Below are 17,360 nucleotides of genomic sequence, written 5' to 3'. Positions count from 1 at the left end.
AAGAATTGTTAAAAAATGAAAGTCATAATGGATATAATATTTACCTGGATTACAAAGACTAAATCCATTACCGTGATATCCTTCTTCACAGCTACAGTCTGTACCATGGTTGGTATTAATACAAACCGCATGAGCAACACATGGATTTTTGATAAGACATGGTTCCTGACATATATGTCCAATACATGTTTCCGTTAATGGACAATCCCTGTCACTAGTGCAACCAGCTAATAAAAAAAAATAAGCAAGTGTGCCCATAAACACCCAGTGCAAAAATTGCCAGGAAAAAAATTGTAAATTTAGGAATAAATGCTGCTTTTTTACATTAAAAATTGGATATAAAAAAATTATTTGAATTGGATTTTGATAAAAAAGTGTGCTTTAAGTGTCTACATATAATACATAGACATTCATTATTATAAAATTATTTTATACATAAAGATTAAAAAAATTTTGCAAAATATTTTTAAAATAATTGGATTTTTGATTTTATAGATTTTGATGTGTAAGATAGACCTTTAGTGCATTAAAAAAAATTAAAATGATTTTTTTTTTCATTTTTGTATATCCTTATGTACATTAAATACAGTAATTGTATGTACAAATTAAGCAATGAATAATAATTAACAAACCTTTGATACAGATGTTGGTGATGGGATCACACTGATGACCTGGAGGACAATAACCACATCCGGCTTGCTTATCAACTGAAAAAAAAATTATAATAAATAAAATAGTAATTTAAAAAATTATATACAATTAATTAAAGAAGAAAAATTAATTAATAATAAGTTTACTTTTCACACAAACTGGTCTATGATCCTGGACGTGACATTCTTCAATGTAATCGCAAGGATTCTTCACGGTACATGGGTTCAAGCAATGCTGATCCACGCAGGATAATTGTGGCGGGCACTCATCATGTGTTGTACATATCACATCTGATAAAACAATTGAAAATTAATCAGTTTTCTTAACTCATGCATTTGATAATAATTGAGTTATTTATATTTGTTAATTTTTTATGTTCATTGTTTCTTTAATAAATGCCAAAAAGCTGCGATGATTATTTACTGCATAAATTTAATGTATTGAAATTTTTACATTTTATTACTTATTGTCATTCCCAAAACTAGAATATAATATAATAGACTGATTTAAAATCAGTTATCAGTGACATTAAATTAAATTTAGTAAATGTATTAAAGGTGTATCTGAGCCTGAGTTATGGTTAATTAAATAAATTTCATTCGTTTTTTTTTTTTCGTTTTAATCACTGCATAAATGTGAAGTTTTAGATTAAAATTATATAAGAAATAATTAGAATAAAGGCAGAGCAAAGTTAAGCAATTAATATTGATTTACTGTTAAATTCAGCAGAGTTATTCTAATAAGTTTAATATCTCTACAAATCTACTAATTAATTATCTATAAAGTATTTAGAGCATGCATTACTACTCAAAAAAAAAAGTGTAACTGAAGATGATAAAATATTATCAAATATTAATATAAAGTTTTACAGAGACAGATGCAACGGAAGGAGGATGGAAGAAAAATATCTTGGTGTAGCGCAGCACATGAAGGAACCGTGGCCTAGTAGAGTACATGTATATATTGTAGTATAAAAAATCTTCATATATTGCTTGACAATAAATTAGGCACATACTTAATACATAAATGTATGACACATTCACCATTCACAACCAACAGAATATTTATTTAGCTTCATATATAATATTTCTGCAAAACAGCCTACCCACTCTATGAAGAATACAAAAAGCCGATGAATCTACATTAAAACATTTTAGGAAAATTGTGAATACAATAATAGAGATATAAAAAACGAAGATAAGCGGAAAAGAGAGATGAGGAAGAAGACGAAGAAAACAATAAATAAATGCCGAGTTTCGATAAGAGGATGTGGGTGTGAAGATGACTTTGATAATAATTAGGTTGATGATTATGGTGATGGTGATGATGATTATACCCTAGTAGAAATTAAATAATAGCAGTCATTAAAATATGGCCAAAATAATTGAGGAAAATTATAATATTTAAATATGAATTTTAAAAAAATATTAAAAGAAAAAATATTTTTCTTTATCGATACAAAAAAATAATTTTTATTAATCCGGCAGTGAAAAAATAGAATATAAATTTTAATTTCAAAAAGAAAAAAAGAATAATTCTTCGTCAGGAATAAATTAATATCTTTGGCCAAGTTATTGATAAACTTCAAAAATATTTGAAAAACCCCTACTAAGGTGATGATAGTAATGATGATGATTGTATTGGATGATCTGATTGTTGTTGGTATTGTTGGTGGTGTTCTGTTGATGTGTTTACCTTTCATGCATCCGTACTTAGTATCAGGTACAAAACCAGAGGGACAGAACTTGCAGACGGGCTTGTGCTCCTCGACGTAACATGGGGCATCAGCCGGACAGGTGGAATTACTGCATGGATCCACGCAGCGATAGTTGCGGCAAGCCAAGTCTGGTGAGCAGCCACTGTCACGAAGGCAAATGGACAGGGAAGGATTGCAGTTTTGGGTGCATATACAAACGGGACGATGATCAAGAACGTCGCAAATTTTACCAGTTGGGCATGCTGGTGAGTTTGGTTTTGCTCGAGCAGTACATGGATTTTGGCATTTTCCATGGATACAAGCGGCATTGGATGGACAATCAATGTCACGAGAGCAAGATGCTATGTCTGGGGCACAAGTTAGCTCACCAACTTCATTGACTACAAAACCGTATTTACACACGCACATTGGTTGATGATCACGGACCTGACAACGTTTGTTTGCCTCGCAGTTATTTTTGGTATTGACACATGGATCTCGGCATTCACCAGTAATTCCATGGCATGACAAATTTTCTGGACAATCAGTATCATTCGAGCAACCAATTCGCGGTGGATTTGGTCGTGGATAGAGTGATTGGCATTTTGGTTCCGGTTTGCAGGAGATTTGAGGTACACCGATATAACATTGTGGACATGAGCACCGAGGCTTATGAAGGACAACACGGCAGAGTGCATTTTTTCCACAGGCACCTCTTAGTGTACATGGATCCAGACATTGAAGGTTTATGCAGGCCTTTTCATTTGGACACTCCGAGTCACTTGTACATTCTCGCTCTAATTTTAGGAATTATTTGGCCATCAATAGGGTAGTCAGGTCCATAGGGAGGAGAGGAAAAAAACAAAAAAGAAAAAAAAGCATTTATAAGAAATAAATGATGGTGATAAATGATTGAAAAGAAAATAATACATACTTTCTCACAAATAACACAAAACCACATGCTTTTTCATTTTTGCCGATAGCAAATTGACCATTTTCATCATTTTAGCGCCAAAAATTCTTTTAATAAATTTTGAATCATTTTTTTCTCTGTTTGAAAGATCGAAAGAAATATATAGTATATATTTACAAAATAGGATTTCCGAATAGAATTTGAAGAATGAGACAAAATCATATTGAATTGTTTTATAATTTTGTAAAATTGATTGAAGCATGGGCACACAAATATAAGAATGTTCACGTCACCAATAATAATTATTTACAAGAAAAATCATCATTTTTCGACAAATGTATAAGAGGTGAACATTCTTGTTATTTCTAGTTATGTGTGAGACAAAAAAAGTGTATATATAATAATAAATTATGTACAAGTAATTATTATGAGTAAAACTATTTACAAAAACATATTGAATATTTTCTGTGAAAAGAAGAATTAATCTCAGGCACATACGACCAATATTAGCCTGTGGGTCACATCTGTCTCTCAGTGTTAACAAGTACACTGTATATTAAGTTGAAATAAAAAATTAAAATATGTCAATAAAATTTAATGTATTATCAGCTCTAAAGTAGCAGTGTGAATAAAAACGTATATTTCTACTGCAGTTGATAATTATTAACACTTCTACGTCATAATTTATTTGATTAAATGTCATTCATTATTATCATTCTACTAAGACACAAGACACTTTGCTAAATTTTTGTAGATAAAAAAAATTTATGTTATGAAGAAGAAGTAAGTGAATAAATGATAATAATTTACCTGTTTTACATTCAACATCTGGCGATCCTGCTGTACCCGGTGGACATCTACATACAAAAATAGTACCATCTCGGATACATTCAGCACCCTTACCACAGCCTATTGTTCGACAATCTAATGAATTTCGATCTGTACTGCCTATAATCATAATTATTTATGAATTCAACATAAATAAATTAATTTTTTTTTTAGTATAGATTAAAAAACATCTTTGAATATAATTTTTTAGTATTTGAAATTCATGAATATTAAAAACTTTATTTAATTTCAATAAATTAAAAGTGCATGTTATTACTTTAGAAAATTATTCAAGATATTTAAAATGTCATGAAAATATTTCTTAGAAAATAAGTACGTACATTCATGAATTGGATCTCCAGCAGGGAATTCTGGAGGACAATAACACTGTGGTTGGTTTTTGTAGACTCTGCAAGCTGCATTCACTCCACAGCTTGTATCTCTACATAAATCACTACCATCACAGATACAAACTTGATGAGGATCTCCGTAACATCCTGGGTCACAACTACATTCAAAGCCACTGGCTGATTCTCGACATTTAGCATTAATTCCACATGGTCTACGTAAACATTCATCACTTCCAGGTTTACAATTAATTTTCGGGTTTCCATAATGACCTGGTGGACATGTACATTGAGCTTCTCGGTCAACAACTCGGCATTGAGCATTAAGACCACAAATTCCATGTTGTAGACAAGGATTTGTACACAATCCATCTTCGCTGCATCTTTTATTAGGCTCACAATCTTCGTTTCTTTGACATTCCAGTTGGTAACACTCTTGCGATGGTTCTCCTTGATATCCCACAGGGCATAAACAAATAGCTCGATGGTTAGATACTTTGCAAAGAGCATTAATACCACATGGAGAACCTTGGAAACTACAGGGATCTTCACAGCGACCATTATTACATGAATGTGTTGTAGGACAGTCGGAATGTGTTTTACAACCAGCAACGCAAGCTCCTTCTCTACATATATATCCTTTTTCACAAGCGTTAAGACCTAAATCACATTTGATGCGACATTTTCCTGCTGAGCAAACTTCTCCACACGAGCAATCGTTTTGATTATTACAACTCTTTACACAGAAGCCGACTGAATCACATTCACATATACCATCACAAGGAACAGGTGATTTAATGCAACTAATTAAAGCATTTCCATAATAATTTGGTGGACAACTGCATTGCGCAGAGTGATTAATTACTTGACATCCAGCGCATTCTCCACAAATACTTTTATCTTTGCAGGGGTTTTGACACCGATTATTGATGCATGATTCATCACTGGGACAAGTATTATCACTGCGACATCCTAGTTTACAAAGACGATTTTCACAAATCTCATTAATCGAACAATCACTATCGGTATTACAAATGGCTTTACACGATCCATCATCGCAATGCTCATTATTCAAACAGCTGGTATCACTTCGACAAAGTGGATAACAGAATTGGCCAATACAAACATCGCCTGGTTGACATAATGAGTCGTCAGTGCATGGTGTAAGAATTCGTTTACAACTAACGAAAGGATCGCCAATAAGATTGGATGGGCAGTGACATTGTTTTTGATTCTTGACAACTGTGCATTCAGCATTGGTTCCACAAGCATTAGGAAGACTACATGGATCAATGCATTGATTATTAATACAAGCTAAATGCTCTGCACATTCAAGATTAGCTCGACATCCAGCTAGACACATAATTCCTTGACAAATCTCACCATTTCTACAATCTTCATCTTGTCTACAGAGTGTTCTACAAATACCTGAAGCATCGCAATGTTCATTGCTGAGACAATTAGCATTTGAAGAGCATACTGGAGAACATAATCCTGCAACACAACTCATACCCGCTGTACAATCTCTGTTTGATTCACATATAGTACCTGGTATACGAAGACAAGCAATTCTTGCTGATGGATTAGGTATAAAACCATCTGGACAGGAACAAGAAGCTCTTTGATTGATGACAGAGCATTTAGCATTCGGTCCACAGAGTGATAATGAACAAGGATTAACACATTTATTTGAAGAACAAGCTTCATCACCCTTGCAATCTTCGTCTCCTTTGCAGCCATAAGAGCACATATTATTCAAACAAATGTGACCTAAGAAACAGTCATTGTCCAGTCTGCAGGTAAGTAGGCAATTACCTTGGATACATTTTTCGTTGAAAGCACATTCATTGTCAAATGTACAAATTGGTAAGCAGACATTATCTCGACATGTATTACCAACATTACAATCATTATGTCCAATACAAGATACTGGAAGACGAACACATTCCACTTCAGAATTACCAGTGAATCCTGGAGGACAACTGCAGCGTTTAATATGACTGTTAACTTGACATTCAGCATTTATTCCACATGCTCCACGAATTTGACATGGATCTAAGCATTGACCACTGTAACAAACGTCGGTGAGATTACATTCTTCATCAGATTGACAAGACGGTCGACAAATATTCTCATAACAGTAAGTATTAGCCGAGCATTGACTAGTTGTAGTACAGGCAGTTGGTTGTGGACGACATCCTACTCTCAAGTCATGAGCATCTCCTTCGTAGCCCAATCTACAGTTGCAAGTTGCTAAATGATGTTGTGGTTGACCAGGAATACACTCAGCATTTGGTCCACATTGAATTATTGAACAAACATCAGTACATTTTGGTACTCCATTGACGTCAATGCATTTAGCAGTGATAGGACAGTCTGCATCTTTTAGACATTCCACAGGTTTTTGACAACCGCTGTTGTATGGATCTCCAACTGTTCCTAGTTGACATTGACATCGATAAGATCCTCTAGAGTTTGTACAAAGTGCACCTGGTGCACAAGGGGAGTGGATTAGGCAATAATCAACAAGGTGACAACCTTGTGTTGGTTCTCCAGTATAACCCGGTTGACAAGTACACACTTGAACATGATTATCAGTTGAACAAATAGCATTCGAACCGCATGGATTATGGGCGAGACAAGCTATTCTACATTTGAAATTGTCACATATTTTTTCGTCTGAACAATCATTATTTGATTCACATTCGATTGATTGACATCCCATTTTGTCGTCGTATGCGTTACCGAAAAATCCTCGGTCACATTCACAAATTGCTTCATGATTTTCAGGTTTACATACAGCATTTCTTCCACAAATAATTAAATCGCACGATTTGCGACATTCAGCTTGGCCAAAATTGTTACTTACACATTTTTCATCGTATCCACAGTCTAAATCAGATGTACAACGTAATTCTTGAACACAAATATTATTATGGCAGTATTGGTACTCTGGACAGGTCGTATTTGACTGACAAACCGGTTTGCAGAGTCCATTAATACATCTTTGATCTTCAATACAGTCTCTAATAGTTGAACAGAAAGCAGCACAAATTCCCCCATTACATGATGTACCAGTTGGACACTGGTGATCAGTCTTACAATATTGAACAGGTGTACATCTGAAATTAGGATCTCCAGTACCTCCTGGTTGACATGTGCACACTGCTGAGTGATTCAAAGGTGAACAGTCTGCACCTTGACCACAGACATTGGGTACTGAACATGGATCCACACATTTATTGTCCAAACAAGCACTTAGTGCATCACAATCACCATGATAATTACATTCAAATTTGATGCATTCTATTTTTGGATTACCAGTACTTTGACCTGGACAGAAGCATTGAGCAATGTGGTTATTAACAATGCACTCAGCATTATGGCCGCATGAGTTTAGTAGTTTATCACAAGGATTTCTGCAAGTATTTTCAATACACGCTGCTGAAGATGGACAATCAGAATCTGTAAAACAGTCCCCAGGAGCTTTACATCCTGTTTTCACTGGATCTCCAATTAATCCATGAGCACAAGCACAGAAATAGGAACCCTCTGTATTCTGACAAACAGCTGTTGGATGACAAGCATCTTCAAGACATTCGTTGATATCTAGACAAGTGTCTAGAATTAATTTGTAACCTGGATGACATTTGCAAACGGCATTGTGATCAATAGCAACACAGTTACCATGTCCGCAAGTAATTTTATTGCATGGGCTGATACATTTATTATTCTCCATATTACAATATTTGTCACTTGGGCAGTCATTATTAGTGAAGCACTCAACTTTGAAGCATCCGCTGTATCTATCACCAACGTAACCTGGTTGACATTGACATTCAGCAATGTGATTGATGACTGTACACATAGTATTACTACCGTGATCACAGTCGGTGTTTAATGAACAAGGATCAACACAAACATTTTTAACACATGCTTGAGAATCCGAACAGTCATGGTCACTCGTACATTGATGAATTGCTGTTGAGCATCCAATAGACAAATCATATGGATCTCCAGCAGTATTATGCGAACATATACATTTAAATGATCCATGGAGATTAATACATTCGGCTGTGAAGTGACAAGGGTTATCATCACACTCGTTGATATCAAGACATTCATCATCAGGTCCGCGAATTAATCCATGACTACATTTACATTTTCCATTAATACAAATCTCATCAGCTCGACATCCAATGTCTGAAGTGCAACCTGCTTCACAGGCACCATCGATACACAGTTCTCCGGGTAAACAATTATTATTTCCATAACAAATCTTAACACATTGACCATTTTTACAACGTTCTCCATGAGCACAATTATTGTTTGATGTACACATACATTGACAGAATCCGGATATACATTGATGTTGTGTTGGACAATCGTGATCAGTATGACAAATATTAGGAACTCTTACACAACCTTGTTGAGGTTTAGGATTACCTTGAAAACCAATAGGGCATGAACAACTTGTTGTATGATCGACATAACTACACAAAGCGTTAGGTCCACAAACATTCTCTTGGTCGCAAGGATTCTGGCATTTATTATTGATACAAGCTTGGTCAGATGGACAACTTTTACTGCTTCTGCATCCAAGAATACAAACACCATTATAACAGGTCTCATGGTCTTGACATTGGCTTGAAGTGATGCACGGAATGGCGCAAACATTATTGATACATTTTTCTCCAATTATACAGTCATCTGTAGATCTACAAACAGCTTTGCATTGACCTTCAATACAGTTGCTACCATCATCACAATCTACAGATGTAGCACAAAAGCTTGTAGCTCTGATACAACTATGAACATGTAACTGATTGGCGTCTCTTATCGGTATGAATTTGCTATTAATACAGCGACAAATAGGTTCACCGTTGATGACTTCACAGATAGCATTACTTCCACATGCATTATCACATGGATTCATACATTGTCTATTTTTACATATTGAATTGATTGGACAATCTTTATTTGAATTACAAGTTCCAACCAATTGACATCCAGACGTGTAAGGATCGCCAATATGTCCAGGTTGACATTGGCATATTGAACTATGAGCATCAACGATGCACACTGCTGAAGGATGACATGGGTTCGGATTACATGCTTCGACTGCTACACACTCGATTTCAGCCACAGGATTTGCTTTGAAGCCTGGTGGACATTGACAAATAGCCTTATGATCATTGGCAATACAAACAGCATTAGTTCCACATGCATTTTCATCACAGACATCGTAACAAGTGTGCGTGAGACGATTACAAAGTTGTGTACCCGGACAATCGATATTATAAACACATGGTACTGATTTACAACCATTTATTGAATCATCCGGGTCACCAGCATATAGTCCAGGTGGACACTCACATTTTGCTACGTGATTGTTAGCAATACACAAAGCACCAGGACCACAAGTTACAAAATTACATACTGGTAAACATGTTAGAACACCTTCTGATGAAGATCTACAGGTTTCGTCTTCTAAACATTCCGAGTCTGACACGCATCTGTTCTGTCTTGTACTCTGACATCCTGTGCGATCATTGGGATTACCAGTGAAGCCTAATAAACATTCACAAGTTGCTTGGTGGTTATTAGCGACGCATTGAGAATTTAATGGACACGTAAATGTCTTGCAACTAGGAATACACTTTAAAACGTTAAGAGCATCTGGTCGACATGCTTCAGTTGAATCGCAATCATTGTCATGGATACAATCAGGTACTGAAGGCTTTACACACGTTGAAGTAACAGGATTCCATTCATACCCATCAAGACATTTACATTTAGCCTTTCCATTGTCAATTTCACAGTATTGATGGACTCCGCATGCAATTTTTGTGCATGCATTCAAACAGTTATAAATGCCGTTCTGGTCTAGAACACATAAAAATCCTTGTGGACAATCTGAATCATGTAGACAAATGGGTGGTGCAATAGACCGGTCTGGTTGGCAACCATCGATTAAATTACTTGGATTTCCGTAATATCCATCGATGCATAAACATGAAGATATATGGTTATGTGTTACACATAGTGCATTAGGGCCACATTGGAGTTTAGTACAAGCATCAACGCACTTCCTAATTCCTTTACTGAACTGGAAGCAAATTTCTTGAGGTGCACACTCCAAATCATTGGAACAATGTCCTTCAATATGACATCCTTTAGATAATTCGTAGGGATCACCAATATATCCGGATGGACATAAGCAAATACCATCTTGACACACTGCTTTTGGACCACATTTGATATCGCTACACTGATTCAAACATTTACCGTTTATACAAGAATAATCCAAAGGACATGGAACATTTGGACCACACTTGCAGGTTGATACATCGGTACAAATGTTTGAATCAATTGTTGAACAATCGACAAATGGATTGCCAAAGAATCCTTCTTTACACCGACAATCATAGCTTCCAATTGTGTTGATACATACAGCGTTAGTTCCACAAGCATTGCCACTGCATTCATTGATATCATGACATTTGATGTAAGGATTACCAGCATATCCTGGCGGACAAAGACACTCGATAGCGTTTGCGGCAACATGACAATGAGCATTTTCTCCACAAATGGTATTGGTACATTCTGATTTCTTCTGTGCTCCACAGCCTTGATATGGATTGCCAGTTGTTCCTGGATTACAAACGCATTTGAAGTCCATGGAATTGTATTCGCAATGCGCATTTTCACCGCACGCCGGACTACAATGTGGCGGTTGAATCGGTGGCATGCAAACAAGATCAGGATTTCCAACGAAGTAAGGATTACATATACATTTGTTTGTTTGTGGATCACAAGTTGCTCCAATTCCACAGATTACACCTTCGCATCGTCGTTTACAACGTCCACTTATGCAAACGCTTGGTTCAGCACATGGTACTTCTGATGAACAAATATCTGGTTCACATTGACCGCCAGGGAAAGGATTACCTGTGAAACCTTCAATACACTTACACGTTGGTCCATCATAAGAAACAATACACTGAGCTCCAATACCACATACAAAACCGTCACATTGAGATACACATTCGTTGTTTTTTCCTTCGTTGAATCCAATAACACATCTACACCATGGTGCATGTTTATCTGGTTCACAATAAGCATTTGGTCCACAGGAGACATTATCACATGGATTAACACAGTTGCCTTGTACACAAGCAAAGTAATTTTCACAGTCATCGTTACGGGTGCACTCTTGTCTTGACTGAATAATGCCAGTGCATCCAACGCTACTGTAAGGATCACCGGAGGTGCCTCGAGGACATTCGCAAATATGTCCACCGCGATTATTGATACAGTAAGCACCATTACCACAAGGATTATTAATACACTCATTGACATCAGTACATCCATGTTGAGGATCGCCTTCATAACCAGCTTCGCACATACATCTTGGTGGATCACTGGGTGTACATTTTGCATTAATTCCGCAGGGGAATCTATCACAAGGATTTTTGCATTTGTCACCATCAACAGCATCAGTATAAAACGGCGGTGGACATACACATTCTCCGGGCTGCACACACTTCTCGTTGGCACGACATTCATTATCATTAGTACATCTTTTTTGTGCTGGTGAACAAAGACCGTTGTAAGGATCTCCACCATAACCATGAGGACAAATACATTCATAAGATCCTGGACGATTAATACATTCTGCTCCATAACCACATACTTGATGTTCTTCTACGCATTCATTAATATCTTGACAAGATCCATCCGGTTGAGTGCTGTATCCTTTAGGACAAGCACAGTAACTCACACCACCAGCGATGGTAATGCATTCAGCACCTTTAGGACATTTTTCATCACCCTCAGAGCAGCCAGCCAGCATGCATTTATCATTAACTAGCTTATAAGGTGGTTGACATTGGCATTCAATGCTGTTACATTCTTCACAAAGGGTAAATGGATTGCCGTGGAATCCAGGAAGGCATTGGCAATCATAACTTCCTGGTAAATTTTTACAAATTGCATTAACACCACATGGTGGTTTGTCTCTTTGCTCTAAACATTCGTTTATATCTCGACATTTTCCTGTTTCAGGATCTCGTATGTAACGTTGTTGACAGATACATGCATAACTACCGGCGAATTCATTTTTAACACACTGTTCACCAGCTGGACAAGGAATATTTGGTCCACAAACATGTGGGAATGCTGTTTCTTTACAACCGCCATTGTATGGATCACCAGTTGTTCCACTGGGACATTGACAAGAAAACGAACCGGCTTCATTATTACATACAGCTCCAGGTGGACATGGATTTACAGCACATTCATCGATGTCTGTGCAACCGCCTTTTACTCCAGGCTTTCCGGTGAATCCATTACTGCATAGACACGTAGCTATGTCATTTATAATCATACAATGAGCATTGGGACCACATGATACATCTTCACAAGGATCTGAAACAATAAGAAGTATTTTCATGTGAAAATGGATAATTATTTTAGAGTAAGCAAAATTACAATAGAGATAAGTGAAACGAAAGTTTAATAAAATGCAAAAAATATATTTTAATTCTTTAAAGACAATATAAACCGATGATTATATGTAATAACCATTGTAATAGCGAGTAATTTAGTTAAGATTAAAATCTATATTCTTCTTATCATTATTCAGATGAATCCAGTACTTACGTCGACAGTCATTTCCAATATTAGGTTCTGGACATAAACACCTCTTTGACGGATCGCAAATAGCATTCCCAGGGCAATCATTATCGATTTCACATTTTACTATGCCAACACACTTGGTGTAAGGATCTGGATCCGGTATCGTATCCTCAGGACAAGTACACGTGTATCCACCATCTGTATTAGTGCAAGTTGCACCGTGACCGCAGGCGTCAGGCCGTGTGCACTCGTCTATGTCTTGAAATTTAACCGCAAATTAATCATCTCTTTCTCTGTTTCTCACCCTTCTCTTCTTTTATATACCTTGAAAATTTTTCTATCATGTAAAGACTTACCTAGACATTGCTTGAAGGCATTACCAGAGTATCCAGGTTTACATTGGCAATTAAATCCTCCTGGAGTGTTTGTACAAATGGAATTTCTTCCACAACGACCGGAAGGTCCGTTGATTGAGTCGCATTCATTAATGTCAACACAGCCAGCTGAAATATCGTTCGGATTAAAGGTCCAACCATCTTTGCAAATACAATAGGCTTCATGTCCATCTGGTTTACAAAACGCATGCTCGCCACATACAACTCCTTCGCAAGGTGCTGAAAAGAAAAATGACAAAACTTCTTTATAATAAATGCAACAACTTCCTTATATATTTCAACCATCCTTTCTTTATCACCACCATTTATAATTTCTCAAGTGTTGGTCTTGATGAAGAAAATGAAGCAAATACTCCGTACGTTGGTATGTGAAAAATAGTCTATATTTATATATCTACATAGCATATACCTTTGCATGGAATACGCGGCGGTGTACCAACAAAACCGGTCTCACAAGCGCAATGATAACTTCCTCGGGTGTTTGTGCACACCGCGGCTGGTCCGCAAATGTTTGTTGCACACTCGTCGAGGTCCTTGCACTCTGCCCCAACGGCCTTGAAACCGTCCTTGCAGAAACACTGTCCCTCAATGCACTCAGCATTGTTTACGCATTCGAAGTTGGACTTACAGAGGGTCGTAACGTCCGTCTACAAAACATCAACATTACAAGTCACATTACACCTGAATTTTTTTTTTGTTACATTTATAACCATACCTGATCACAGGCTACCGATGGGCTAGGATTGCCACTATATCCTGGAGGACACTCACACGTAAAACCAGGATCAGTGTTTTTGCAAACTGCATTCTTTCCACAAGGATTCTCTGGTGAGTTGCATTCATTGATATCTTAAAAATTCAAAAAATCAATATTAAAAAGTTGTACAAAAACAATTTTGAATAATAACACAGATATATAAAAAATTATGTCGGATCTAACCAGTGCAGCCTTTGAATGGATCACCAGTATAATCATTTTTGCAGCGGCATATAAAGCTTCCCAAAGTATCAACACACTCAGCATTTCTTCCGCAAGGATTTTTTTCACACTCGTTAACATCTGTCATGTGTAGTTAACAATCAAGCGTTAATTAATTATTAGTCTATGTAAGTGAGCTCATTAGTTGTATAGTATGTTTGTTTATAATGATCATTAAATGAAGTTAAAATGAGATGATACTGACTCTCGCAATGAATAAGTCCATGTCCTGTGAAACCTTGAGGGCAAATACATTTGTACGATCCATAAATATTGATACAATTGCTATTGGACGCACAAGCATTAGCGCGAAGACACTCATTAACATCAATGCATCCTAGAAGTGAATCATGTTGATAGCCTGGAAGACACCTACACTCAAATCCACCATCCTTGTTAACACACTGGGAATTCTTGTCACATGGATTGTTTAATTCGCACTCGTTGATATCTATTTTAATGATCCAGCCACAATTAGTTAAATAAGTAATGAATGATGAAAATAATTAATATCAAGCAACAACATACACATACTTAAAGCTTGTTAAAATTATTAGAGTCTATTTAGGATAAAATACTATATGTAAAACTAGTATCGAATGGATAAGTGAAATAGATAATGTAAAATACCATGACAGCCGCTGAAAGGATCTCCATCCATTCCATCAGGACAATGACATTTGAAACTACCATCTAGGTTTGTACAAAGAGCTGAACGGCCGCAAGGACTTCGTGTGCATTCGTCAGTGTCTATACAAGCATCTTCAGGATTACCCTCATAGCCCTGAGGACACTCACATCGATGGCTACCAGGAAGGTTAATGCAAAGTGCACCATACCCACATGCGTGAGGGCTCTCACATTCATTGATGTCATGACACTAAAAATAAAACATTGAAGTATATGTAAAAGACAAGTAGTGATAATTAACTGCTGATGAGGTAAGAGTATAATCAACTAAAAATAAATGTTTTAAACCTGCTATTAAATGATATATGACAGATACATAGTTTAGATGGTCATTGCTAAAATACATGAATACTTACGCCTTTGTGTGGATCTCCAGTATAACCATCTTGACAAGTACATGTAAAGTTTCCAGGAGTATTTTGACAATGAGCGTTTTCACCACATGAATTTGGTAGTTGACATTCATCTATATCAGCACAATGTTCTTCACCATCACCCGTATATCCCGCTTTACATTTACAAATGAAATTAGCAGGTAAGTTACAACACTCGGCATTCTCCACGCATCTCGATGAGAGAACTGGATCTTCGCATTCGTCGATATCTAGAACAATTATGTTTAAGTAAGAAATAAAGTTGATTCAATAAAAAAATATTATTATAAGCATAAAAAAATAAGAATTGAGTGTTGACTAAAAAAAGGTTAGGTTCACTCAAGCTAAAACATTTATGTTGGCTGAAGGAATGTATTTATTTTGTTTTTTTTATGTTATACTTCTTACCTTCGCAGATAAAGCCATCTCCTCGGTATCCAGGAAAACAAGAGCAATGAAAGCTTCCAAGAGTGTTTGTACAGTGAGCAAAAATATCACAGGGTCTGTACTTACACTCGTTTTCATCTAGAATTATATTTTAAAATCAATTTTTTTTATATAATCAACCTTGAAATAATGAATTTAATTGTATCATAATTTATATGGATTTATATTAGTTAATTTTATTTCTTTTATAAATAACAAAAGCTGGTTTTTAATTGTATCACGTAATTATTATAAAAATCAGCTTAAAAAAATAAAGAAAAAAAAAGTTTTTATCTTAATTTGAACATTAATGTAAAACTTCATCTTATTAAAAAACTTGTAAAGTAAGTTTGAAATCCAAAGTAAAATTAACATACCAGGCACTTGACAATTACAACCGCCAAAGCCATCATTGCAATGACAAACTCCATCAAGACACACACCATTTTGGCACTTGGTACCATCTTCTTTAGTACAGTCATCTAAAATAAACCCAACAAATAAGTAAATAATTCAGCAACTAATTAGAATTAAACTCTCAATGTTACTTAAATTGTAATATAAAAGTTAATTTAGTAAACAAGCTGGACGGAAAAACGTATGCGTGACTGATGAACGATGAACGAAACTGCCTGACAACGAACCTTGGATTATAACGGTGAGGCGCGACTATACTATGCCCACGCGGAAGGCAAGTAATATAACAAGAATACGATGAGGAAGAAAATAAACGTGTCCTCATAACTTTTTATATATTTTTTTTTCATTTACTCTACTACAATACATCCCCCATAAACGTTTGTAATTTTCCCATAAAATCCTGAGGCAATCACGACAATCGTAGGTCATGGCATTGCTACAAAGTCAACTACGTCTAGGTATCTTTGGATTCAGTATTGCTGTTGGAAAATTTCTTTTGTCTTATAGAAGTTGAACGTAACAGTATGATTTATTATTTAAAGTATTATATATTGTAGTAATAAGTTATAACGTACCTGAACACTTGAGAACATTTCGAATCTCATCAGTGCCCTGATAACAGTCGTTTTTTCCGTCACACAGCCTCGACAGTTCGAGTAATTGCAGTACATCTGTCGATTCGTTTACTTGACAGCCAAAATAACCATCTTCCAAGTTAAGGAAGAAAACATTATGTTTTGATCCTTTTCTGATTCCTTTTAAGGAATCAATCTGAAACTAAAAATAAATTAGGTAAATTTACAATGTAAATAAAGTAGAAAAAATTTTTTGCTTCTTGTTTGATTGCTTTATTAAATATTTAATGTAGTCATCGTTGGAATCCTAACGGAATTTAAGAAACTTGTAATTATCAGATACGACTTGACAAATTTTAGAGAGTTATTGGAGTTGTAGATGATAATCATTGATGAATATTTTATAGAAGTGGATATTTTTCATTA

The 17,360-nt window shown here is 35.8% G+C and overlaps 1 protein-coding gene across 3 annotated transcripts in view; it reads right to left on the bottom strand.

Moving 5' to 3' along the window:
- Positions 1 to 17,360, bottom strand: part of dpy (dumpy) — a 64,875-nt gene that overhangs the window by 33,321 nt on the left and 14,194 nt on the right. For 2 of the 3 annotated variants that reach the window (XM_035095485.1, XM_035095487.1), the window contains exons 3-17: positions 16,935 to 17,136; positions 16,317 to 16,421; positions 15,922 to 16,038; positions 15,496 to 15,743; positions 15,080 to 15,329; positions 14,186 to 14,319; positions 13,880 to 14,117; positions 13,432 to 13,689; positions 13,100 to 13,333; positions 4,430 to 12,865; positions 4,071 to 4,208; positions 2,347 to 3,144; positions 798 to 941; positions 633 to 707; positions 45 to 227 (exon numbers count right to left, since the gene is read on the bottom strand). In XM_035095485.1, the coding sequence (XP_034951376.1) occupies positions 45 to 227; positions 633 to 707; positions 798 to 941; positions 2,347 to 3,144; positions 4,071 to 4,208; positions 4,430 to 12,865; positions 13,100 to 13,333; positions 13,432 to 13,689; positions 13,880 to 14,117; positions 14,186 to 14,319; positions 15,080 to 15,329; positions 15,496 to 15,743; positions 15,922 to 16,038; positions 16,317 to 16,421; positions 16,935 to 17,136 (11,560 nt within the window). The remainder of the gene's footprint in view (positions 1 to 44; positions 228 to 632; positions 708 to 797; positions 942 to 2,346; positions 3,145 to 4,070; positions 4,209 to 4,429; positions 12,866 to 13,099; positions 13,334 to 13,431; positions 13,690 to 13,879; positions 14,118 to 14,185; positions 14,320 to 15,079; positions 15,330 to 15,495; positions 15,744 to 15,921; positions 16,039 to 16,316; positions 16,422 to 16,934; positions 17,137 to 17,360) is intronic. The other variant, XM_035095486.1, reaches the window with a different exon arrangement.

This window comes from Chelonus insularis, unplaced genomic scaffold (genome assembly GCF_013357705.1).
Source record: "Chelonus insularis isolate UGA/USDA-ARS -01 unplaced genomic scaffold, ASM1335770v1 contig_135_pilon, whole genome shotgun sequence".
Lineage (NCBI taxonomy): Eukaryota > Metazoa > Arthropoda > Insecta > Hymenoptera > Braconidae > Chelonus > Chelonus insularis.
This window is presented reverse-complemented; position numbering and strand designations above follow the sequence as displayed.